At 38.2% G+C, this 27,919-nt stretch overlaps 1 protein-coding gene across 6 annotated transcripts in view; it reads left to right on the top strand.

Annotated features, from left to right (window-relative positions):
* ARAP2 (ArfGAP with RhoGAP domain, ankyrin repeat and PH domain 2) overlaps positions 1–27,919 on the top strand; it is a 197,010-nt gene that overhangs the window by 107,663 nt on the left and 61,428 nt on the right. For all 6 annotated transcript variants that reach the window (XR_009494861.1, XR_009494862.1, XM_059887745.1 and 3 more), the window contains 3 exons: positions 13,917–14,080; positions 19,575–19,787; positions 24,072–24,177. Coding sequence is in view for 4 of the 6 variants with exons in the window: in XM_059887745.1 (XP_059743728.1) it covers positions 13,917–14,080; positions 19,575–19,787; positions 24,072–24,177 (483 nt within the window). In the remaining 2 variants the exon portion in view is untranslated. The remainder of the gene's footprint in view (positions 1–13,916; positions 14,081–19,574; positions 19,788–24,071; positions 24,178–27,919) is intronic.

Below are 27,919 nucleotides of genomic sequence, written 5' to 3'. Positions count from 1 at the left end.
GGCTTCTCTGTCCCTGGGGTTGCCCAGCAAGAATACTGGAGTGGGTTGCTGTTTCCTTCTCCAGGGTATCTTCCTAAGCCAGGGATCAAACCTGTGTCTCCTGCATTGACAGGCGATTCTTTACTGCTGAGCCACCAGAGAAGACTCTTTATCTACATGTATTATCAACTAGTTATGTTGAAAGCATTTTTATGAAAGGCAATAATAGAGAATGTGTTAAGATGAGAGTAGGAGAAATACAGGATAAATATAAAACCAAGTTATTTTTCTTGAACCTCTTTGCATAGCTGCCATACAAAAGGAACCATTGGAAAACAACTGTGTTTATCATATGCTTATATTTTGGTTTTACTTGCTTTCCCTGTTTTCTCCAAATCAATAATATTCAGATAAAAGCAATAATAAAATGATGACAATGTATAAAAATTACAGGCACTATTTTGTACCAGGCACTATTTTAAGCACTTTTGTACAGCCTTCCAGTGTCTATATGATGCTGAGGGGGATAATCCAATTTGAAATCAAGATAAGGACAGTTTTTAACTTAACAATGTAACCATTTCTTTTTAAAACAAGTTGTAGTATTAATTTACCAAGATCACTCTCAAAAGTTAAGTCAACTAATATATTAGGAGCCTGGATAAATAATATGTCAATAGAATTTAAATTTCAGCATCTTATTAGAAAGTAAAAAGTTTATTAGAAAACTTGAGGAGAAGGCAATGGCATCCCACTCCAGTACTCTTGCCTGGAAAATCCCATGGACGGAGGAGCCTGGAAGGCTGCAGTCCATGGGGTCGCTGAGGGTTGGACACGACTGAGCGACTTCACTTTCACTTTTCACTTTCATGCATTGGAGAAGGAAATGGCAACCCACTCCAGTGTTCTTGCCTGGAGAATCCCAGGGACAGGGGAGCCTGGTGGGCTGCTGTCTATGGGGTCGCACAGAGTCGGACATGACTGAAGTGACTTAGCAGTAGCAGCAGCAGCAGCCCTTTAGTGGTGCTGTGCCACTCTGCGTCTTAAAGAATTTAATAAAATTTAAAAAAAAAGAAAACTTGAAAAGTTATTTTACTAGAAAAAATATATCCATCCAGTGGCCACCTAATTAAAGATGAAGCAGAAAGAAGAGAGGTCAGAAGTGGGAATAAAGAATCAACCTGGAAGATGGTGAGTGCACTGGGTTATAAGCCTTTATGGAACAAAAACCCATGCAGGTATCCAGGGCACCATGTATGGTGAAGAACAGGGTCTCATATTTATATACCTATGTGTTTATTCACAGATGTACACACATGTGTGTACATATATGTGGGTATGTATACACATATGTAAATAAATAAAGACAAATGGAAAAAGAGCAGGTTTGGAAGAGAGCTTGGGAAATGATGAGTTTGATTTTTGACATGTTGAACATGAGGTGCTTATAAACACTTAAGGAGAAATTGCTTAGAGGGAGTTATGTTTATGGATCTGATGCTCATGATTGGTTAATGGGGATGTCAATATTGGAGTTACCCACATACAGAATGAAGAAGGTGAAATCGCTTAGGGAGGGTCTATAGAGTGAGAAGGGAAGAAGTAATGTGTTGGGACTTTGATGAATACACAGAATGTTGGAGGTGGGGGCAGTTTTCCGGGGATTAGCTACCCCAGGGTATAAAAGTAGTTTATTCAGAGAGTGAAGCAGGAAACCAAGAGGATGTGTCACTAAGCCCAGAAAGAGTGGGGCAAGAAGGAAGGAATAGTCAGAAATACCAGATGCTGTCTGATGACAATAGATACTCCATTGGATCAGTGATGGGGAGTCCAGTCTGGTGACTCTTGAGAAGAACAGAAGTGATAAAGCAGAAACTGGGTTAAAGTTGGGACCTGGATAAGATTAGATAAACCAGCTGGTTTTGGATATTGGGATCTTTCTAGATCTGGTGGTAGGCTATTGAGGGAGAGTCCAATCTGTTGGTTTTCGATCAGTCTGCTGGTTTTCAATTGCTTTATGAAATAGGAAATAAGGATGACTTCAGAGCTCTTGGCCTGGATGACTTTGAGTGGTTTTATCACATACCAAATGAGGAAATAGATTCTTTTCTCCCAGTGCTGAAACCAGGCCAGTTAATTTTAGATGGGATTGTTTAAGAGCTGTTTTAATACCATTTAAAAAAAGAGAATTTCATTGCATAGTCCTGTTTTTCATCTCTCTCTCTCTTTTTTTTTAAATTTTATTTTATTTTTAAACTTTACATAATTGTATTAGTTTTGCCAAATATCAAAATGAATCCGCCACAGGTATACATGTGTTCCCCATCCTGAACCCTCCTCCCTCCTCCCTCCCCATACCATCATCTCTCTTTCAATTTGTTAGTCCCTTGGGAAATAACGACTATGAAGTACAGTAGGTTGTGTTAGACTTGTTAGAAAGACAAAACTGTAGCTTTAAGAAATAAAACAACTTCTAGTTTTTCACATTGGTGGCATATAAAGATAGTAAGAATAATTGAAAGAGAAACCAACTAGCTATAAGTTTTAACCTTTATTTTTACAGCTTGAACAAGAACAGCAAATCATAAATAAGCTTAATGAATTAATTTCACATATTTGCTCTTTCCTTGTCTACCTTTGGTTAAACTGTTAAAATATATTAATACTTCTTAAAGGCAAGAGAATGAACCCCGTGACCTAGAAAAGTTCATGAATTGATAACCAGCCACTGAATATAGTCACTATTTAGATGTATATTTTAATCTTCATGGTAATTTCCCCTATATACCTAGCATGAGTGTCTTTAGACAGAAAAATATTGCAATAATATTTTCCACACACAGAGCATTTTTGCTGTGAAAAGCTCTAAGCAGAAGGTACTCCAGATGGTGTAGCTTTAATGTGTATTCTTTGTATACTTTAAAAATTATTATTTTGGAAAATAAAGCTTTCTTGATTACACTTAAGGCTTTCTACCGTGATGTTTGATGCTGTTATTGGAACTTAGATTTTGTGCTTTTCTTTCAGGTCTTAGGGTTTCTGTGTGTGGAAAAAGGAAAAGAAATCATGTTTCTGAATATCCATTGTTAGTCAGTGAATGTCCTGTACCCCAGTGAGGTCAGAAGGCACTTGTTTGGACAGTAGGTTATATATCCACTGTGACTGAAGTGTTCAATGGACTACAGCATCCTTTTCATAAAATTTGAAAACTATTTCTGCACTTGGCCCACATTCTCTGTGTATCTCTTTCTGATAAATAAGTTACTGTGTTCTCTATCTCACATTCTGTAGCTTCATGCTCGTTTGTCAAAGATACCTATTGTTAAGCTTTTACTGAAAGGCTGTTAGTTGTAATAAGCACAGTATGAATAACTCAGCTGTGTTATCAGAAACAGAACAGCCTAGTATGTTTTTTTTTTTAATTTTGTTGTTTGATTTTTATTTTAATTTTTTATAAGGTTGATTTATTGGCCTATAGTAAAGTATGATGCACTTGATGGCTCCCAAGCCTAACTGAATTCTGTTTTAACTGCAAATTTCAGACATTAAGGAGCTGACACTGGGGAATAAACATTTTATCAATATGTTTCACAATTATGGGATAGACTACTTTTCTTAATTTGGGAGATGAACATTCTTAAGTTGAAGATCCTTATTTCATATCAATTTATTACATGTGATTTTTTTTTCCCCATACTTGAATTGTGTTTTATAGCAGCTAATATGTTAGCAGTACTGTCTAGGGTGAATTATCTTAAAGTGGTTTCTAAATTGTGCATGTAATTGCAAATTAAACAGTAGCCGATTGCCCACAATATCAGCTTGACTGCTTTTGTAACTTTCTGATCATTTAATTTGTAGAGATGGTTTAATCTGAATGTTGCCAAGGCAAACGAGATAGGCTCTTCTCTCACCACCGCCACTGGTTTTGCAAAAAAAGGAACTATTCAAACTTACAGTATAAAATGATTTTTTTGTTGTTGTTGTTAAAGAGAATTATGATAAAGGAAATGTGTGACTATTTAACAAAAGATGGATTTTGAAGTATTTATTATTTCCTTCAAAAAATGTATTTCATTCCCCAGTTCAGGACACTTCCTGTATACTAGATATAAACCTGTGAACATATAAATGCAATATGGGGTGAAAAAATACAGAATGAAAAGATCTCTTCTAGATAAAGGGATCAAGATAATCATTTTTATTTTTTAAGTATATTTAACTGGCTCTGGAATCCTAAGTAGGATTAGAGTAGGAAAAAAATTAGGGGTTGAGACACAAAGATATTCCAAGAGGTGGAAACAGTAGTTTCAGAGAAATAGGATGGGTTGGGGTAAAACTTCACTTCAGTTTGGCCTTAACCTTCAGTTCTTGAGGAGGAAGCATGGGACAGTGGACCTGGAGAGATAGATTAATATCATATTAGTATTATCAGTTAAATGTAAGTAATAACTTGTCTTGTTTTGGAAAGGATTGCAGGTTCTTTATGAAGGTACAGAAGCCTTTTTTTTGGCAGACTTGAAACAGGGCTATTTCTCACATTCCTATCGGTAATTGCCTAATGGTGTGTAGAGATGAAATTGAAAACCTGGAGGCTTGCCTTCTCAGGGAATAGTGTGCCTTGACACTTCTTACTGAACTGTTGGTTTCAGAAGAAACAAATTATTTAAGCTAATATTTCTTTCTCCATTATTCTTGTGATACAGTCTCTGAATCTACAGATTTAATAATTGTTTGCCTGTTTCTGGCTGAAATTTCATCTCTATGCAGCAGTTTCTTATCTGCTGAGGAAAGAAATACTGTTTTTCTATAAACGAAAATGAGGGTGATTTATGGATGTGATGACTTAATAAAATGTGCTGGACTCCCATTTCTGCCCATGAAGAAATATCTGGCATGGAATATGCCCTCCCACTTTAAACTACTAGAAACCTGTACCAAACGAACTATTTTCAGACTTTGGAACAATAGGCTTCCCAGGATTGTGACCATGGAGAGAAGGGAAACAAGTGACTTAAGGCCTAAGATCACCTGGGCTTCCTGTCAGTACTTGGCACAGGGAATGGGGGGATCCAAGCAGCATATGGTGGTTTTGCTATATTGGAGGTAGAGCTTGAAGTCTGGAGAATCCACAGTAGCTAAACTTTGCAAGATAGAGTTCAGAGCAGAGGGAAAAATGTACAGAGCACGAGCTTCAGAAATGTTCATAAGAGTTCCCTTCCATCTTCACTCAGTATGAACCTGCATATGTGCAGGTCAAAACTCCAGGCAAAAATACTCTCAGGGTGTGCAATGAGTTGAACAATTCGCAGAGTTTAGACACTATTTGAGTGTGTTCAAATTTTATCTAGCCAGGTTAGACAGACTTCATTAAACACACAGAGCATTTGTAAAGACAGCAGAAGGTAATCCCAGAATATTAAGGCTGAACCAGCCCTCAGGTAAAGGCTGCTCCATTTATGCCTTGCTAAGCTCCAAGGCAAACCATTCGATATCACAGTAATCCAAGTCTATGCCCCAACCAGTAAAGCTAAAGAAGCTGAAGTTGAACGGTTCTATGAAGACCTACAAGACCTTTTAGAACTAACACCCCAAAAAGATGTCCTTTTCATTATAGGGGACTGGAATGCAAAAGTAGGAAGTCAAGAAACACCTGGAGTAACAGGCAAATTTGGCCTTGGAATATGTAATGAAGCAGGGCAAAGACTAATAGAGTTTTGCCAAGAAAATGCACTGGTCATAACAAACACCCTCTTCCAACAACACAAGAGAAGACTCTATACATGGACATCACCAGATGGTCAACACCAAAATCAGATTGATTATATTCTTTGTAGCCAAAGATGGAGAAGCTCTATACAGTCAACAAAAACAAGACCAGGAGCTGACTATGGCTCAGACCATGAACTCCTTATTGCCAAATTCAGACTTAAATTGAAGAAAGTAGGGAAAACCACTAGACCATTCAGGTATGACCTAAATCAAATCCCTTATGATTATACAGTGGAAGTGAGAAATAGATTTAAGGGCTTAGATCTGATAGATAGAGTGCCTGATGAACTATGGAATGAGGTTCGTGACATTGTACATGAGACAGGGATCAAGACCATTCCCATAGAAAAGAAATGCAAAAAAGCAAAATGGCTGTCTGGGGAGGCCTTACAAATAGCTGTGAAAAGAAGAGAAGCGAAAAGCAAAGGAGAAAAAGAAAGATATAAACATCTGAATGCAGAGTTCCAAAGAATAGCAAGAAGAGATAAGAAAGCCTTCTTCAGCAATCAATGCAAAGAAATAGAGGAAAACAACAGAATGGGAAAGACTAGGGATCTCTTCAAGAAAATCAGAGATACCAAAGGAACATTCCATGCAAAGATGAGCTCGATAAAGGACAGAAATGGTATGGACCTAACAGAAGCAGAAGATATTAAGAAGAGATGGCAAGAATACACAGAAGAACTGTACAAAAAAGATCTTCACAACCCAGATAATCACGATGGTGTGATCACTTGACCTAGAGCCAGACATCCTGGAATGTGAAGTCAAGTGGGCCTTAGAAAGCATCACTACGAACAAAGCTAGTGGAGGTGATGGAATTCCAGTTGAGCTATTCTAAATCCTGAAAGATGATGCTGTGAAAGTGCTGCACTCAATATGCCAGCAAATTTGGAAAACTCAGCAGTGGCCACAGGACTGGAAAAGGTCAGTTTTCATTCCAATCCCAAAGAAAGGCAATGCCAAAGAATGCTCAAACTACTGCACAATTGCACTCATCTTACACGCTAGTAAAGTAATGCTCAAAATTCTCCAAGCCAGGCTTCAGCAATATGTGAACCGTGTACTTCCTGATGTTCAGGCTGGTTTTAGAAAAGGCAGAGGAACCAGAGATCAAATTGCCAACATCCACTGGATCATGGAAAAAGCAAGAGAGTTCCAGAAAAGCATCTATTTCTGCTTTATTGACTATGCCAAAGCTTTTGACTGTGTGGATCACAATAAACTGTGGAAAATTCTGAAAGAGATGGGAATACCAGACCACCTGATCTGCCTTTTGAGAAATTTGTATGCAGGTCAGGAAGCAACAGTTAGAACTGGATATGGAGCAACAGACTGGTTCCAAATAGGAAAAGGAATTCGTCAAGGCTGTATATTGTCACCCTGTTTATTTAATTATATGCAGAGTACATCATGAGAAACGCTGGACTGGAAGAAACACAAGCTGGAATCAAGATTGCCGGGAGAAATATCAATAACCTCAGATATGCAGATGACACCATCCTTATGGCAGAAAGTGAAGAGGAACTAAAAAGCCTCTTGATGAAAGTGAAAGTGGAGAGTGAAAAAGTTGGCTTAAATCTCAACATTCAGAAAATGAAGATCATGGCATCCGGTCCCACCACTTCATGGGAAATAGATAGGGAAACAGTGGAAAAAGTGTCAAGACTTTATTTTTTTGGGCTCCAAAATCACTACAGATGGTGACTGCAGCCATGAAATTAAAAGACGCTTACTCCTTGGAAGGAAAGTTATGACCAACCTAGATAGCATATTGAAAAGCAGAGACATTACTTTGCCAACAAAGGTCCGTCTAGTCAAGGCTATGGTTTTTCCTGTGGTCATGTATGGATGTGAGAGTTGGACTGTGAAGAAGGCTGAGCGCCGAAGAATTGATGCTTTTGAACTGTGGTGTTGGAGAAGACTCTTGAGAGTCCCTTGGACTGCAAGGAGATCCAACCAGTCCATTGTGAAGGAGATCAGCCCTGGGATTTCTTTGGAAGGAATGATGCTAAAGCTGAAACTCCAGTACTTTGGCCACCTCATGCGAAGAGTTGACTCATTGGAAAAGACCCTGATGCTGGGAGGGATTGGGGGCAGGAGGAAGAGGGGACGACAGAGGATGAGATGGCTGGATGGCATCACTGACTCGATGGACGTGAGTCTCAATGAACTCCAGGAGTTGTTGATGGACAGGGAGGCCTGGCGTGCTGTGAGTCATGGGATCGCAAAGAGTCGGGCATGACTGAGTGACTGATCTGATCTGAAGCTTAAAAACAGACCTCTCCACAAGTAGTTTAGTTACCCAGGGTCAAATAGGCAAAAGGGACCAAAACAAACATCAATACCCTTATAGGATGGAGAAGGAAATGGCAACCCACTCCAGTGTTCTTGCCTGGAGAATCCCAGGGACGGGGAGCCTGGTGGGCTGCCGTCTATGGGGTCGCACAGAGTTGGACACAACTGAAGTGACTTAGCAGGACCCTTATAGGAAGACAGCACAACCCTGACACTGAACTTGTACTCATGATGTCTAGCATAGAGTTAAAATACTGGTGATATGAAAAAGCTGCAAATTAGATGATAAGAACAGACCTAGAAATGAGAGGGATAGTGGAATTAGCAAGAATATACACAGTAATTTTGAATTATTACTAAATATATTAAAAGATGTAAAGGAAAACATAAACATAGAAAAATGTATCTAAAGAAGAAACCAAATGGAACATCTAAGGCTGAAGAATACACTATCTGAAAAGAAAATCTCACTAGATCAGCTAAATGCAGGAGTAGACTATGTTTAAAAAAAAACAAACTCAATAAACCTGAAGTGATGACAATTAGAAATTAACAAAACTTTAGCTCAGAGAGAACAGACTGAATAAAATTAGCAGAGCCTCAATGACCTGTGGGACAATATTAAGCATTGTTATATAAACATAGTTAGAATTGTAAAATGAGAGAAGAGAAAGATGGAGTAATATATATATATATATATATAATATTTGAAGAAATATGGCCAAAGATTTCTGAATTTCATAAAAACTATAAATGCACATATATTAAGATCAACATAACATCCATGATAAAGACAAACCACATCAAGACATATCATAATCAAATTCTTGAAAACCAGTGTGAGGAAAAACAAAAATATCGGGGAAGGGGGGAAGAAACATTAAAAATAGGGGACAATGATGAGAATGTATTGGCAGAAACAGTGCAAACCAGGAGATAATATGGTAAAATGTGTCGGGGGAAAAAAAATAACCAAACCAGAAACTATTAGCTTAAAATACTCTATCCAGAAAAAATATCTTACAGAAATGAAAGCAAAATAAAGTTTTTTTGGCCAACAAATGCTAACGTATACTACAAGACTCAGTGTTTTTATTTTTTATAAATGCCTAAGATATTATCTTTTTTAGTTATGTTTTTGAAACGTGTTGTTTGCTTTTTAGTTGTGTTTAAAATGTTCTTTATAAATATGATTTCATTTTTTGTACAGCAAATTTATAGATCCTATCATTCATTTGTCTTGGGTCTTGTCAGTAGACTAGGCTCAAATAATGATAGTCTCTATTTTGTGGATATTATATTACAACTTTAAGAAAATTGTTTTATTAGTTTTAGGACTTGGTTTCTATGTCTTATTGAACTATCTTGATGCATTATAGGATATATGGATTTTTTTAAATACGGCTTTAAAATTTAGGTTTGGGAATGAACAGTTAGTAAAATGTATTTCTCTGTAATTAGAGTTCTTCAGAATAACTCTTCAGATTTTCAAGGTGTAAATTCCTATTTCTTTGAAATAGGAATGATAAACCATTGTTCAGTAACATTTGAAATAATAAAGTTGGCCATCATTTGTGTTGAAAATATCTTTCGATGCTTTATTCAATGTGCAGTTTAGGTAACATCAGAGAGGAAAGTTGTTGAACTGATACTGTTAAATGTCAGACATCTACTGCACAAGATGATGTATTTTAGGATTTAGCCTTTGACAAGTTGACTTGGGAGTTAACTTGTCATTACTGATTCTACCCTTCACTAGTTCACATGCAGACAGTTAAACTTGTCATCACAAAATTTCTTCTGACTAGAAAGAAAATTTGAAGTTTGAAACATTTACAGTTAATGGCAGAATTATACTGCTGTTGTAGGCAGGCCATTGCCTTTGGGGTTTCTTTAACTACTTGCTCAAATATTGGTCGTTGTTTGTTTATACACACACCTTTTCAAAGATTTTGTCACCTATTTCAGAACTTAATCATCAGATAAAAAAAGCAGCTGAGACTCAAGAAGAGTTAAAATAAATTTTTTAAACTCCTGAATTTAACAAGCTATAATTTTGATTAAGTCTACATAATGTAGGAGCTTGATTTCTCAGGGAAATTACCCAAGTTAGATAGTTTCATTTAAACAAATAAACCCAGCAGTAGAATGCTTTTGAGTTAAACATGACATGAGATCAGTGAAAAGGCAAAAGCATGTCAGTATTAAAGCAGGTGTCAGAATTCTTCAAAAAGGAAATGACAGAACCTTGAGATCTGAGCTGCTGTGATGGGTGTGGAAAATAAAAGCAATAAATAAAGATGTTAGGAAGCAAGAGATGAAGATTATGGGCATCAGTGTCAGTGAGGATGCAGTTACGGCAGGTTCAGAAGGTGTTAAGGTGAGTGGAGTGGGGTGCTAGTAGCTTTATCTTCATAGAGGAGCGTTTCAAGGAAAGAAAGAAGGAATGCTGTTTTCTCCTTAAATTAGGGCCAATGAATTACCGGGAATGTAAAAGATTACCTCTCTCAGTCCCCTCAAAAGGAAAACCATAGCGACCGATTGTTCATGCAGTTCATTCCTTTCTCTTCAGATTGAATCCAAAGTAGCCATTTCGTAGTTTGAAATCAAACTTAAATAGTTGGACGTTGGTACGCATGCATGCTAAGTCGCTTCAGTCATGTCCGGCCCTGTGCAACCCTATGGACAGCAGCCCGCCAGGCTCCTCTGTCTGTGGGATTATCTAGGGAAGAATACTGAAATGGGTTGCCATTTCCTCTTACTTTAGTATAATTATACTTAAATGCATCAATGATTAATTTGTTTCAAATCAAAGTTTTAATCTAGTGATACCTGCCTCTTGAGAAGCCTATATGTAGGTCAGGAAGCAACAGTTAGAACTGGACATGGAACAACAGACTGCTTCCAAATAGGAAAAGGAGTACGTCAAGGCTGTATATTGTCACCCTGCTTATTTAATTATATGCAGACTACATCATGAGAAACGCTGGGCTGGAAGAAGCACAAGCTGGAATCAAGATTGCCGGGAGAAATATCAATAACCTCAGATATGCAGATGACACCACCCTTATGGCAGAAAATGAAGAGGAACTAAAAAGCCTCTTGATGAAAGTGAAAGTGGAGAGTGAAAAAGTTGGCTTAAAGCTCACCATTCAGAAAACGAAGATCATGGCATCTGGTCCCATCACTTCATGGGAAATAGATGGGGAAACAGTGGAAACAGTGTCAGACTTTACTTTTTTGGGCTACAAAATCACTGCAGATGGTGATTACAGCCATGACATTAAAAGACGCTTACTCCTTGGAAGAAAAGCTATGACCAACCTAGATAGCATATTCAAAAGCAGAGACATTACTTTGCCAACAAATGTCCGTCTAGTCAAGGCTATGATTTTTCCTGTGGTCATGTATGGATGTCAGAGTTGGACTGTGAAGAAGGCTGAGCGCCAAAGAATTGATGCTTTTGAACTGTGGTGTTGGAGAAGACTCTTGAGAGTCCCTTGAACTACAAGGAGATCCAACCAGTCCGTTCTAAAGGAGATCAGTCCTGGGTGTTCTTTGGAAGGACTGATACTAAAGCTGAAACTCCAATACTTTGGCCACCTCATGCGAAGAGTTGACTCATTGGAAAAGACCCTGATGCTGGGAAGGACTAGGAACAGGAGAAGAAGGGGACGACGGAGGATGAGATGGCTAAATGGCATCACTGACTCAATGGACATGAGTTTGAGTAAACTCCGGGAGTTGGTGATGGACAGGGAGGCCTGGCATGCTGCGATTCATGGGGTTGCAAAGAGTCGGACACGACTGAGAGACTGAACTGAACTGAACTGAATTGAAGTATCTGGCACTATGCTAAATAAAGGCTATTGATACTGAAATGCTTTCTTTGTTTGCTTGTATTAAGTTTGTGGTGAAGTGGCTAAAAAATTCACACAGACACAACAGTTGTTGTGACGGAGGGTGGAGTGGGTGTTTAAGATTAAAGATTAAAGTCTGTTTCACCAGAAGCATTGGATGGAGGCAGATAGGAATGGAGGGTCCCAAAGGGTTACCTAGAATATACCAATCGGGGAGAAGCTGGACTAAGCAGTCAGAGAGCAGGAAATACTTATTGCAAAGAGAAGAACATGTTAATTTCTTTCTTCTTCCCTTCCTTTCTCCCTTCCTCCTGGGAATGGCACAGTTGGAGTGGATGATACAGGACAGATCTTGAAGACCTTTTAATCTTGAAACCTCCAGAACTGCCATGGAAGGACAGTTATCAGGAAGTGATGTCATTAGCTTTGTATTTTAAAAAGATCATTCTGGCAGTCTTAAGGAGAAGGTAGAGGATTGGGAAAGGAATTTTGTTTGGAGGGACTTAAGTGACTTTAAGGAGCAATAGAAAGCCTGAGGGCAGTGTTCAAATAAAGAGGAGGCAAAGCAAGTATGTCAGGGAACTGGATGTGACAGAATTCTGTGACTCAGTTCATATGTCAGGGGTGGGGTGGGGATTGGGGGGATCAGTCTACAATAATGAATCCTAAATTCCTGGGGGGATAAGTGGAGAACGTAGTACCAGTTTGGTATCAGTATCAGTTCAGTTGCTCAGTCGTGTCTAACTCTTTGCAACCCCATGAACCGCAGCACGCCAGGCCTTCCTGTCCATCACCAACTCTCGGAGTCCACCCAAACCCATGTCCATTGAGTCGGTGATGCCATCCAACCATCTTATCCTCTATCATCTCCTCCTCCTGCCCTCAGTCTTTCCCAGCATCAGGGTCTTTTCAAATGAGTCAGCTCTTCGCATGAGGTAGCCAAAGTATTGGAGTTTCAGCTTCAACATCAGTCCTTCCAATGAACACCCAGGACTTATCTCCTTTAGGATGGACTGGTTGGATCTCCTTGCAGTCCAAGGGACTCTCAAAAGTCTTCTCCAACACCACATGAGAAGGGATAAAGATTTGAGATGCTTGTGGAATTAACATTAATTAGTATTATGGTTTATTAGTTACTAATACCACATTTACTGAGTGCTGAAGTGGGTGCTATTATTATCCTCATTTTTGCCTTTGATAAAACTGACAACCAAAGAAGGTTGATAACTTGTCCAAGGTCATAAAGGAAGTGAGTATAGTGCTAAAACTTGAGTTCACGAATTGTTTTCCATTCTGTTAACTTCTTTATGCTCTTGCTTTTCAATCATATGGAGATCTGATTTGTGAGACAGTTCTCAACCAGAGATAGGGATGTGAGACTTACTAGCTTATATATATGGGGGATAAAACCACTGGCCTGAATGACATGTCCCTTGGAGAGTCTTTAGAGTTCATGTGAGTACACTGAAGTTACAAGTTCATTTTTAGAAAGAGAAAGTGAGTTTGGGAAAGAACTGAGGGACCAGAAAGATAGGAGGAAAAGCCAGGAAGAACTGTTCTGCCAAAGCTGAATTGGGTGGTTGTTTTCCCTCTCTCTCTCTCTCTCTTTTTTTTTTTTTTCTACCTTTAAAAGGTAGAACAGTCCTAAAGTCATCAAACAGTTCTAAAATCTTAAAAAATAAACCTCCAAATATCCATGAGAAGTTACAAGTGATGCTGGCCAGAAGGGTTTCAGTTCAGTTATTCAGAAACAGAATGAAAGAGGAAATGAAAAAGAGGCGAGGACGTTAAGACCACAAGTTCAGGGAATTTTCTGGCCTCTATGGAGAGAGACGTGTGACTCCAAAGCAGAAGAGGGATCAAGTGAGTGGAAGCTAGTGGTAGGCAGAGGGGTTTTCTTCTGATGGATGAGATCAGATCACATTTATATGGATTTAAGGATATTCTCTGTAGAAGGCTTAAAAAAAAAACAAAATTATCATTTGAAATACTTTTCAAACTTTACAGAACATTATACATCCATGGGCATACCAAGTTGGATTTCACAGTCTGGCATACTGCAATTGAAAAAGCAGCAGGTACAGATGGGAATGCATTACAAGACCAGCAGCTCGGCAGAAATGACGTTCCCATTATCGTGAACAGCTGTATAGCATTTGTTACACAGTATGGTAAGTATCAGAGTTTTTATTCAACCCCAAGACTCATAGTAGCATCTTACAGTTTTGAAATAGTACCTCCATTGGACTGAATGAGAGCCCTTTGTATTTTAAGCACATCAGTGAAAATTAAAAGTGTAGTCCCCCTTCAGCCTAAATGCCATTCCTTCTCACAGTAAAGTTCATTTAAATTATATCACATGTCCTTACAAATTCCTTCTTCCTTTACATGCATAAAAATTTTAAATGACATATTAGAAGAATCTATATTGTAAAATGTATATTTAAAAAATGATTAAAGGTTGTACTCTTCAGAGGTTATAACTTTACAGTAAAGTCTTAGGGAATATAGTGGTGACTGTGTTTTAGAAATGGTAAATGATGGGACAATGTGTAAAAGACTTTACTTTTTGTAGGCCTGCATGCAAAGTGTCTGTGTATTTATTCCATTTAACATGTTTTTGGTCACATGTTTGTATTAAGAAACGTGGTCATTAATTGTACTGGTTTGACTTAATCATAACAACATTTTTATGAAAGTTTGCAGGTTCAAACCAAGTTGAATCAGGTATCATTTTAATTTAACATGCTGTGGCAGTATTTTATACATGCCTAAAAAAGTAAATGAAGTATGTCTTTATTATTTTTACTTATTTTCAAATTACTACTCATTCTTAAAATTTCTTCTGAAAATTTCTTCTGTTACATGTTGCCTTAATATGCTAAAAGATAAATTGTTTAACTATATTTTTAATATAAAAATATGTTCTCTCTTTCAATCTGTCTATAAAAGGCATTGATTTAGATTGTACATGCAGAAAAAAAGTAAAATGGTTTATCTTATATTTTGAAAGCTGTGTTAACTTTTCATTGTTCTCCTAGTCTTAGATGTATCTTTGGGTATTTTTAATTTGAAAAGAAAGTGTAATCAGTGAGAGAGCTGTAGAAAAACACTGTTTTATGAGTGTTTTTTTTTTTACTTATTTATTGTCTATAGTGTGCCAGCTGCTGAGCTTAGTACTGAAAATTGAGCAGTGGTAGTAAAGAGTGAAAGAACCATAAATTTTGCCTTCCAGTATGAGAACTAACAGTGAAATGATATGAACACAATGCCAGAAATAACAAATGCTATGAAAAAAAATAAGGGAAAATTAAGTCTAGAATATGTGTATATTAATCTGTTTTCTCCTAGGGAGAGTGCCATTTTAAGTATTTCACTCATTTCATGTGTTATCCAAGTAAAATTATGATTAATATTCAGGTTTGAATATTAATTTGTGTTTGAATTATATACATGTTACAAATATGTATGTAATCACATTATGTGGGAGTATTCTGTGAAGTTCCTTGATAGTATGGTTATATTTTTCTTATCAAATGTCATCATCTGTTTGTTTGAAAATGGGGGAGGAAGGTTATCATCTTCATTTATTAGTAATTCAGTATTGGTGCACTTGCATTGTGCTGGTATAAATAAATTGCACACATCTTATGTTTTAGCAAGATCGTAACCTCATTGGGAATTTTCACATCATGTTCGTTTCATAATGGTATAAGGTCTTTCTTAAGCTGACAAATGATTAAAATAGCTTGACTTGCTCCCAGTGTATCCAATTTAATGTTTCTCTAGGGAAATCAGAAGTGTCTTTGTGGTGTTTATTTGCATTTAAAATCATTAAGCATTAGATTGTTTTCAACTAAATTTCATATATTATAATTACCTTGTAGCTCTAGCATAAGGTACATTAGCTTCCATATTAAAGTAATAAAGCCAATAAAAGACTCTTAAAGTTTTTTCCGGCTTTTTGTTTTTTTAATGAGCAAAACACGTGAAAACCTCAATATTACCAGCATGGATAGAAGGGAAGATTTGATATGAACTTAGAAAATGCCCAGTGATTATAGGATGCAGAGGGCCTATATGATCATAATTATTTCGAATTTCCTAATCTTTGGTATAAAATCTAAAAGCCTAATTTTTGTGCTCATGGTGTCAAAATCTGAACCTGACAAAATTCATGTATAATTCTAAAGAGTTTTAATTGTTTTAATGAGTTACAGCAGTTAGTTCTTGGGGGGATATATTTAATTTTTTGTAAACAAAATTGCATTCAGATTCACATTGAGTTACCTTGTACCAGTTGTTAGAAATTCACTCAACTAGGAACATATCTCAGAAACTTAATCAGTTTTTTGGTAGAACTTGCTTGTTCTTCTATTGTGGTCATTTACTGACTATCGACTGAGTTCTTTGAGGTACTGTGTAACTACTGTATACAGAAAATAAGACATGATCTTTGCCTTCTAGGAATTTATAGATTGTAGATCAGAATAAGTGGGCATTTATATCTCAAGTCTATGAAATTCTGTGGCAGTGGGGTTCAGGGCGTGGTCCAGGTGTCCATGGCTTAGAGCTGAAATTCACTTAGTGTAGAAGTGGTCATGGAGGGTTTCATGGCTGGAGCATGGAACCTGCCATGTGTTTTAAGAGAGAATGGGAGCTCATTAGGAGAAGGGAGGAGGAGGGATTCCAGGCAGAGGAAACTGTGTGTGTCAGGTGTGGAGTCATGAAGGAAGTTGTCTAGTCAGGGAACTTTGGGTAGCTACATGTGGTTAGAACTTAGTGTAAGAAGAGCGGAAAATAAAAGAAGCTGGAGAACTAGTTAGGACATTCATATAGGGTCTTATATGAATGCATGCATGCTAAGTCATTTCAGTTGTTTCCAACTCTTTGCGACCCTATGGACAATAGCCCACCAGGCTCCTCAGTCCATGGGATTCTACAGGCAAGGAGAGTGGAGTGGGTTGCTATGCCCTCCTCCAGGGGATCATCCCAATCCACGGATCGAACCCATATCTCTTATGTCTCCTTCATTGGCAGGCCAGTTCTTTACCACTAACACCACCCGGGAAGCTCATGGTCTTATGTATCATAATAAAATCCCTAAACTTGCCCTCTGTTTTGTTCAGTTGCTCAGTCATGTCCGACTCTTTGTGATCCCATGGATTGCAGCACACCAGGCTTCCCTGTCCTTCACCGTCTCCCAGAGCTTTCTCAAACTCATGTCCATTGAGTTGGAGGTGCCATCCAACCATCTCATCCTTTGTTGTCCCCTTCTCCTCCTGCCTTCAATCTTCCCAAAAGTTTGCCCTCTAGTCAGTGGTAGGGGGGCTATATCCATATTTTTAAGCATTTTGGTAACACTAGCAGACTTGTATCTCAGATCATTCTATTATCATTTTCAAGACAGACTGGAGGGCTCAGTAGAAATAGGGACAGAGAGGGGCAATAGCATACTGAGGAATTGGGTGCCTGAAATTATAATAGTGCAGGTGATGGAGCAAGGGGACAGTTTTGTGAGACAAGTCATAATGAAAAATATATGTGACAGTTTTCTTGAAATTTTTATTGATTCTTTTGATGTGATGTGTGAGAAAGAGAAGTTCTAGCTTATAAATGACTGGGGAGAAGGCAATGCCACATATGGAGGTATGCTACTGCTAAGTCACTTCAGTCGTGTCCGACTCTGTGCGACCCCATAGACGGCAGCCCACCAGACTCCCCCGTCCCTGGGATTCTCCAGGCAAGAACACTGGAGTGGGTTGCCATTTCCTTCTCCAATGCATGAAAGTGAAAAGTGAAAGTAAAGTCGCTCAGTCGTGTCCAACTCTTAGAGACCCCATGGACTGCAGCCTACCAGGCTCCTCCGTCCATGGGATTCCCCAGGCAAAACTACTGGAGTGGGGTGCCACTGCCTTCTCCACAAATTATAGAGTAAATGTCAAATATGAATCTATAAGTGCAATGTTTTTGACCAGTGTGTCCTACTTGGTGTGTAAGTTCAGTTCAGTCGCTCAGTTGTGTCCCTCTCTTTGTGACCCCACGGACTGCAGCACGCCAGGCCTCCCTGTCCATCACCAACTCCTGGAATTTACCCAAACTCATGTCCATCGAGTTGGTGATGCCATCCAACTATCTCATCCTCTGTCATCCCCTTCTCCTATACCTCCTGGAGGTATAGGAACAAGATAAAAGGCATGTTGGGATTGGGAGGTGAAGTAGTGAATGGGGCAGGAAAATTAATTTGTTCATATATATAAGTATAGTCTATGTGGCTTGTATTTGGGAAGCCCTGTATTTATATATAGATTTAGATATGTAATGCACATGTGCATTTGAAATTTTCAAAATTAAAAGCTGAGTAGAAATATACATGTCTTAGTTGAAATGATGAAAATGGATGGGTTCATCTAGAGAATTTTGTAGGGGATCAGAGAAGAGAATTGAGGACAGTTTCCTGGAATCATCAGTAAATATTGGATAGCAGAATAAATAGAAGACTAGAAGAGGAGTCATAGAGGAAGGGGCCAAAAGAGATGAGATCATAACATTGTGAAAACCTTGAGATTAACAGAATTTTAACCAGGATTCACTGGAGTATTAGACACTGCAAGGGGATCCTATTACATAAAAATTGAAAAGCATCTAGAAAGCATATTCTTGAGGAAGATGGTCCCAACAGAGTGGGAATTAGGCCTGAAGCAACAGTAAGTGGTTAAAGGCTCAATGGGGATGCAAGATGGTAGAAAGAATAAATACAGAAAACTCAGATTAGTTTTGGAAGAAAGAAAAACAAGAGGCCTGAAGGGAGGGGGCAAAAAAGTATTAAAAAATATTTGTTTGGCTATCATCATCATCACACCACCACCACTCTTCCTTCAGTTAACCACTGCTACTCTTATTTTAAGTGGGAAACTTGATCAGTATGTAATTCTGAAAAGTTATGACCCAGCTCTTCCATCTAGAAGAAGTTGTGGAACAGACAGAATTAAATATGCACATATGAATGTAGAGACTTAAGAAAATTTATACTAGAGAGTCTTACTTTCGTCAGTGAAACTGAAGGCAAATCTGTACTCTGAGAGACTAAGCAAAGGGCACTTACAGTAAAAGAACATTTGAGAAAGATGCTATGAAGGACTGGCCTGCTGCTGCTGCTACTGCTAAGTCACTTCAGTCATGTTCGACTCTGTGGGACCCCGTTAGGCTCCCCCGTCCCTGGGATTCTCCAGGCAAGAACACTGGAGTGGGTTGCCATTTCCTTCTCCAATGCATGAAAGTGAAAAGTGAAAGTGAAGTCGCTCAGTCGTGTCCAACTCTTAGCGACCCCATGGACTGCAGCCTACCAGGCTCCTCCGTACATGGATTTTCCAGGCAAGAGTACTGGAGTGGGGTGCCATTGCCTTCTCCGGAAGGATTGGCCTAGGGCCTACTAAAAGCTGAGGATGGAATAGTTTGTTCATCAGGTTTGCATTTTACGTTATAAAATTTGCAAGGAGGGGAGCTTTCTACTCTCATGCATGTTTATATAAACTCTTAGATGATGATTTTGTCTTGTACATCATCCGAACACAGAAATTAGTTCTTTTTTTGAGATAGTAAAATGGATTTTGACCTGAGACTTTTTTCATATAATCTTTTTTTTTTTTTTTTTTTTAAACAAAGGTTTAGGATACAAAAATATCTATCAAAAGAATGGTGATCCATTACATGTAAGTGAACTCCTGGAGAGTTTCAAAAAGGATGCAAGAAGCTTTAAATTGAGGGCTGGAAAACATCAACTTGAAGATGTGACAGGTGTATTGAAGAGTTTTCTCTCCGACATTGATGATGCACTTCTCACTAAGGAGCTCTACCCGTATTGGATCTCTGCCTTAGGTAATACATAAACTACAGAATAAAGGCTTGCCTTCTCATTTGATAGTAGATTTTTAAAATCACCTCTGATAATCTGAACATTTAAATGAAAGGAACAGTGTACAGAAATTGTAAAATAGCTGTTTTATGTGCCTCAAAAGAAATTTATGGTGGTAATTGCTAAAGTCTTTTATGATAATATTTAGTTTTTGGTAGATTTCTTAGTGCTTACTTTGCCTTAACTTTGGAAGTGTTAATAGTCAAGTCCATGTAGGCTATTAATTTCTCATTAAGATTAAAATGAAAGGTGTATTACAACATTGGTTTTACATGATTTTAACATATAGCTCTTTGACTTTCCTTTTTCATTCATTCTGTCTCTTTAGAGTTACATGACAAAAGACCTTTTTAGTCTTCATTTTTTTTTCAGATGCTAATGAAGTAAAATATCTTTGCTATACTCTAAAAGAACTTATTTAAGAAATGATCTTAGAAAAAGTTTATTAAATCAGCTGCGTGTGTATTAAATCACTTCAGTTGTGTCAGACTTTTTGTGACCCTATGGACTGTAGCCCACCAGGCTCCTCTGTCCATGGGGATTCTCCAGGCAAGAATACTGGAGTGGGTTGCCACGCACTCCTCCAGGAGATCTTCCCAACCCAGGGATCAAACCCATATCTATTATGTCTCCTGCATTGGCAGGTGGGTTTTTTACTACTAGCACCACCTGGGAAGCCCTATTAAATCACATAATGGGTCAAACTGATTTCAGCAAAACCTATATTTACCTCCATTAATTCAAAATAACTCCTTTTTTAGAAACATGATAATACATATTTTAAAATATAAACTTTGCCTTTAATCCCAGATTTCTAATAGAGCTATTTTCATTTTTCACATTATTTCATAATCTTTGTCCCACACCTATGATTTATATATAACTTTTATTAATAAACTAAAATATTCCCCATATATCAGTAATTTCAAAGTGATGATTTTGAATCTTCATTTTCCCCCAATTTTTAAAATGTATCATTGAATTATACCGTAATTTACTAATATATTTCTCTCTTGTACATTTGACCTATTTTGAGAATTTTTTTGGAAAATGACCTTTGAATTGACTATATGATGTTTTTCTGTTGAGAAAAGTTTCTTCCATTGAAAGTATTTGTTTAATTTAAAACATAAATATGATATTTGAAGGGATTAATTTTGAAATGCCACAAAACATCTGTAGTTGAAAAATAATCCCAAGATTGACCTTTTTTGTCTCAGCAAGAAGAGAGTAGTATTGTTATTAAAATAAAACTTTTCATAATGTAACTACTTAATTCAGAAGTCTTTTTCTTGTTTCCTATGTTTTTCAAATCAATAGTTTCAATTCTATTCACAAGAAGAGTTGATTGTATAATTTTCTGGAATATAGAATTAGGTAATACATCTTTTTAAGCACAATTGCCCTGCCACCCTCATTTTTGTTTTAAGATTTTATTGTAATTCATAACCATGAAATTATTTATAGTACCTGTATTTTATAAAGACTTACAATTTGCCTTTATTGTAAAATCAGTCATCAAAAATCTATGACAAATATGCTTTTGGTGAAGTTGTCAAATTTAATGACAAAGAGGTCTTCATTGTTAAACTACAGGAGAAAGTAGTTGAGAAATAGCATGTGTCAGAGAGGAGTGTGTTCACCTTCCATTTGGATGTGAATCCCTGAGAAATTACTTTAAGAAGGCTTCGACTGCTGCTAAGTCTGCTGCTAAGTCACTTCAGTCGTGTCTGACTCTGTGCGACCCCATAGATGGCAGCCCACCAGGCTACCCCGTCCCTGGGATTCTGCAGGCAAGAGTACTGGAGTGGGGTGCCATTGCACTAGTGTTCAAAGTTCTTTGCTTTCAGATCCTTGTAGCTCACCCTGACCTGTCAGAAAGTACCCTTTGTTGGATCTGACAAAAGTAAACCAGAACTCGATGGATGACCTCATTGGAGGGCTCTCTTGGGTCCTGTGCGCCCAAGGCGAGGAATGTCCTACAGTTGCATAGTACCTGTTTATATGATATACGTGACCTCTTCTTCTAAGAATGCTAATTAAATTGTCTGAAGGCTGTGATTGGTTGAATTGTTGTATTTTCTGTATGACCTAAAATCTATCTTCATTTCCTTTCCCAGTTACTCAAACTTCATTTTGAAAATATCATCTATTTTATTCTTATAAGATTTGTGAAAATAGGCTATACTAGCATGTGCTTGTTATAAGCATGCTGCTGCTAAATTGCTTCAGTCGTGTCCGACTCTGTGCGACCCCTTAGACGGCAGCCCAGCAGGTTCCCCCATCCCTGAGATTCACCAGGCAAGAACACTGGAGTGGGTTGCCATTTCCTTTTCCAATGCATGAAAGTGAAAAGTCAAAGTTAAGTCGCTCAGTCGTGTCTGACTCCTAGTGACCTCATGGACTGCAGCCTACCAGGCTCCTCTGTCCATGGGATTTTCCAGGCAAGAGTACTGGAATGGGTGCCATTGCCTTCTCCGAGTTATAAGCATAGTAGTATAGTATTAATTTGGAGAAGGCAATGGCACCCCACTCCAGTACTCTTGCCTGGGAAATCCCATGGACGAAGGAGCCTGCTGGGCTGCCGTCTAAGGGGTCGCACAGAGTCGGACACGACTGAAGCAACTTAGCATAGTATTAATTACATTTAATTGAATAAATACAATTACCTCTACAGTTAGAAACTGGAAGACATGAGGGGAAACATTTGGATTATACCAAGAATGATAGCTAATTCTTAATTCACTTCTAGTATAGTCTTTGAATGTTACTGGGGTGTCTTCCGCTCTTGCTTTATGACAGTCATCCATCAGCGTAGTTAAGTCAATATGACCATGTTTACTTTTATAGATCTAGTGTGCAGGTGAAATCAGTACAAAGGAGTTATCAGTTCCTGTTTTAAATAGGAGCGTACTTCAAAAATGTGTCACAGAATTTCTTACCTCCCCAGGGATCCAAATGCCCTTTACAAGTGACTGTGTACTTTCAAAGAATCATTAATGTGCCACTGGCTTTCTGTGAATGGAATGTGTAGGGCTAAGCAGAAAATGAAAAAGCCCTGTTTCCAAAGGTGGTTGGGAATGGAGAGGGAATATAAGTGCAATCCCCTTGAGTTAGAGTCAGCACAAGCTATTTATTTGAAGAGAGGTCTCTTATTTCCCCTGTGAAAGAAAAGGTTAGACCAGACCACCACTATACAACCTCCAGACTAGAACTTTGGAGGTTCCTGTGCAGTTGCTTTTAAGTATTTGACTTCTTAGGGTTAGGAGAGTGGAGGAGAGTAGTTCCTTCTTGTCCTGCTCTTCATGAATAAGTTCTAATCATGACAAAAGCAAAGGATCTATCTATCCTCCTCTCAGTCTGTGTCACTGTTACCAGAGCCTTATGACTTATTCCACTGCCCCCCTAACCTTCTACAAAGAACTGAAGTTTCCAGGGCTGGTGAAAGGACTTTTGCATGGATCTGTGCGGTTAATGTGGAGAAGGCAATGGCAACCCACTCCAGTACTCTTGCCTGGACACTTCATGGATGGAGGAGCCTGGTAGGCTGCAGTCCATGGGGTCGCTGAGAGTTGTATGCGACTGAGCGACTTCACTTTCACTTTTCACTTTCATGCATTGGAGAAGGAAATGGCAACCCACTCCAGTGTTCTTGCCTGGAGAATCCCAGGGACGGGGGAGTCTGGTGGGCTGCCGTCTATGGGGTCGCACAGAGTTGGACACGACTGAAGCGACTTAGCAGTAGCAGCAGCAGTGTGGTTAATGTACAGTTCATAGTTCTGGGATGGTTCAAAGTTTAGGGAAGATTTTTATGATGCTAACAGGGAAAAATGGTCAGATATGTCATTTTCTAATAACAAATAGTGAGATCTTTCCATAGCTATAGTTAAAATACTTTTGGCTCATCTCTTCAATTTGTAGGCTAATTTGTTACTACTTGAAAATAGTCCTTTTAGTTGAAGTTCAGTAGAATGTAGCATTGAAGATAAAATACAGACCTGGGTTTTAATAGTGGTTTATTTTTAATTATAAAATATAAGAGCTGTGACATATAGCTGTGGAATGTTTGTGTAAATATCAAATACTTTTCCAGAATTAGAGAAGTTTGAGTGTTTTCTGTTTTGAAACTTGATTGTGTCAGTGAAATACAGTTGTGAATATTGTTTTAAAATACTGATAAAAGGCAAATTGGTAATACAGATGATTAGTTAGACCTAAAGTTTCATGTGTGTGTGTTTAACCTTTAGATACCCAAGATGACAAGGAAAGAATTAAGAAGTATGGAGCATTTATACGTACTCTTCCTGGGGTGAACCGAGCAACATTGGCAGCTATAATTGAACACCTTTACAGGTGGGTGGATTCATGAACTTTTCTAGATATTTCAAATATGACACTCAGTAAGTCATTATTTTTTTTAATTTAAAGTACTGTGGTTCAGTTCAGTTCAGTCAGTCACTCAGTTGTGTCTGACTCTTCGCGACCCCATGAATCGCAGCACGCCAGGCCTCCCTGTCCATCACCAACTCCCAGAGTTCACTCAAACTCATGTCCATCGAGTCAATGATGCCTTTCACCATATCTTAAGAATGGTTTCAAAAATGGAATTCCCATAAACTATCAGTTTGGTGTCTCTTAATGCAATTAAGATACATTTCAAATAAATAGCCCTGGAGAATTTCTTAAATGGATTAGAAATAATCGTATATCACCTTCTCAAATACATCCAGTACTTAAACAGGAATTTTAAACATTTTGATGTCAGACTATTGATTAGATAAGGAAAATTTCAAAAGTCAAACCCATTTTCTATGTCAGGGCATGTAGTCCCCTGCATTTGGAAGGCTAGGAGGAATAAAATGGTAGCTTGAGAAATGACATCTGAAAAATCAGGGTGTTTGGGAATAACATTTTAAGTCAACAGTTTATTTTGCTATGAGCAAGAATCATTACTGAAACTTAAATCAGTGTAAATACTGCTTAAGGAATATATTGTTGGCAGCTTCTTGCATGGATGCAATATTCCCTTGAATAAATTTCTATAAAGCTGAATTCTACTAAAAATACCTTAGTTGAAGTTTAGATTCCTAAATCTCCACAATTTGTCTTTTGTCTTTATCTTTCTTTTCCAATCATTACTTCTCATGCATGTAAACTCCATTACTATGCATCTGATTTTCTTATTGTGTCATACAAATATAGTTGATATACTGTACAGTCCTATCTCTATGCCTAAGAGACACTGGGACAGATTTTTTTCTTCACAAATTTCAATATGTCACCTGCTGCTACAATGATCAGTTAATATTTTAAACATTGAGTTACATATAATTCTTAAACTTCTTTATTCATACTTGAATTTCAGATAATGAGCTGCTTCCTATCCTTTGTTTAACTAATATTTATTTTCGTTCCTACTATATACAATGCCCACTAAGAGTCCATGCGAACAGAAATGATTGCTAATAGTACATGAATAACAAAAATAGTCTTAAGACTGCAGTTTCCAAATAGCACCAAGGAACCCTGAGACATCACAGTGGGGATGGGGACTTACAGGGATGCTGCAGGGCATTTTATACATTTTAGGAAAACACAGCACTGTCAGCACAGATTTTAAAACAGAGAATTTTAGCATACGACATGAAATTAAAGAGGAAGGATCGAGTGATACATCATTGTGTGTTGAGATCCAGGTGATGGTTCAGATCTAAAAGGATAAATGAACTGGGCATGACAGAAAATTAAGTACAAGACATGAGTGAGGGATATTTTCAGGAAACATGTGTGCTAGAAGATGAGATGGTTTATAGCTGGCTGGCATCAGGCTGTGAAAGGCTCTGTTCATCGTGCAAAAACATTTGGATTTCATTCCTTTATGTGATAAGGAATGACTGATCCAATCTGTTTTAGGATGATAACCCATGTCCTGGGATTGATTGGAAAAGGTTAGAACAGAGGCAGAGAAACCTACTTAAGACACAATTTTTGTGGACTTCTGATGTGAAAACCTGAGTGGGAAGAGAGTAAACTGGCTGAATATGGGACACTTGCAGATACTAGTGTGGGAGCAGGGAAGTAAAAGAAGAAAAGGAAAATACATAGTGGGCATATTTATGCCAGTAATTCAGGCAGTTACAGAAACTGAAGAGGTGATAAGTGTTAGAGGAGAATGCTCAGGAGAGATGAGAATATTTGATAGTGTCGTCAAAGTTTGAGAGGTCAGTGTGGATAAAGTCAGATTGATTTAGCATTTACTTCTATCCGTGTCCTAGATAACAGATCACTTCCTCCATGACTAATATTGACTTAATTCCCTTCACTATATATATTTGTGTTACACACTGCAGTGTGATTAGGGGCTTTCCTAGTGGCTCAGTGGTAAAGAATCCATCTGCCAAGCAGGAGAGGCATGTTCGATCCCCAGGTCAGGAAGATCCCCTGCAGAAGGAAATGGCAACACACTCCTCAGCCCACTCCAGTATCCTCACCTAGGAAAACTCATGACAGAGGAGCCTGGCAGGCTACAGTCCATGGGGTCACAAAGAGTTGGATACAACTTAAGACTAAACCGCCACCACCACAGTATGATCAACACAAAGTCTCTGTGAGATGTTTAGATTCTAATAGTAACAGAGGCAGACTTGGAGATAGAATTTCCAAATATTTACAGTCTAGTGTGATGAAAAAAAAGTACAGAGTGGTTTTGAGAGGGATGCCCACAATTACGACATCCTCCTCTATTAACTTGCAATGCCTTTTGCATCTTATAAATCATACATGATGATCAAGCTTGCTCTGTCTCCCCTATGCAATTTGGTATTTCATTGTTTCTTACACTATCATATATATTGCTGTCATATTTCCTTATTTTCCTTGTACCTACTAGAATCTTCGCTCTTATAGTTAGGTGTACCTACCTAGTCTTGCTTTATTCCTTAGATAGAGTTGATCTCCCTTTTTTAGCATGTATTTTAGAAATTCACAAATGTAATTAGACAGGCAGTTGAGCAGCTGTTATGTCTACAGTCTGGAGAAGGCAATGGCACCCCACTCCAGTACTGTTGGCCTAGAAAATCCCATGGACCGAGGAGCCTGGTGGGCTGCAGTCCATGGGGTCGCTAAGAGTCAGACACGACTGAGCGACTTCACTTTCACTTTTCACTTTCATGCATTGGAGAAGGAAATGGCAACCCACTCCAATGTTCTTGCCTGGAGAATCCCAGGGACGGGGAAGCCTGGTGGGCTGCCATCTATGGGGTCGCACAGAGTCGGACATGACTGAAGCTACTTAACAGCAGTATGTCTACAGTCAGTGATAGAATTAACTGATATTTCCATGGGCATCAGTTAGAGTTCTGCATTTTTATCATTGTAAATTTCCTTTTATTGGGGTGATGGCTATGGTTTTTTTCTTAATTACTTTGGACTTAAACATTCGTGAATACTTGAAAGTTCTTTGTAAAACTGGTGTTGTAGCCTACTGATTGGGAGAATTGACTCTCTTCATGTCTGTTCATTGTAAAAAGTGATTGCTTTCTGAGAGCTGTCTTATTTTGAATAACCATTCAAACACTTTCGACCATTTTCTCACCTGATAAGGATGTGCTGGGAAATTCAACACTTGCCCTGAACTTTGAGTTTGGAACTCTTTACTTTGTCTCCCAATTTGCCATTCTTGCCTTATTTCCTGCTTACCTACTGCCCTCTGTCCCTCTTTTATTTATGCTTCCATCCTACAAGTCATTTGACACCTTTCTGCAAGCACACCTTTATGCCTTAGCTACAGGTTGTCCCATCTGTAGAACTGTATGGATATTGGGGAGGGGGGGGCCTTCTTCTAAAGCGATGAGCAAGTACTGCTTTGTAACTCGTAGTAATATCTTTGACAGTAGTCTTTTCTAATGTTCTTAAACCTGAAGGATACTTGGAAGAAAGAACTGTGTATTTTTCTTTAAATCACCGCTCCACCTTTAGTATCAGTGACTTTCAGTATGTTTGTGTTTAAAAAATAAAAGAGGATAAATGAACATGAAGACATAAGTTTTATGAAATTTTCACATAGAAATACGTTGTAACAAGTACTGCTTTTCTC

The sequence above is a fragment of the Bos taurus genome, chromosome 6, assembly GCF_002263795.3.
Source record: "Bos taurus isolate L1 Dominette 01449 registration number 42190680 breed Hereford chromosome 6, ARS-UCD2.0, whole genome shotgun sequence".
NCBI lineage: Eukaryota > Metazoa > Chordata > Mammalia > Artiodactyla > Bovidae > Bos > Bos taurus.
This window is presented reverse-complemented; position numbering and strand designations above follow the sequence as displayed.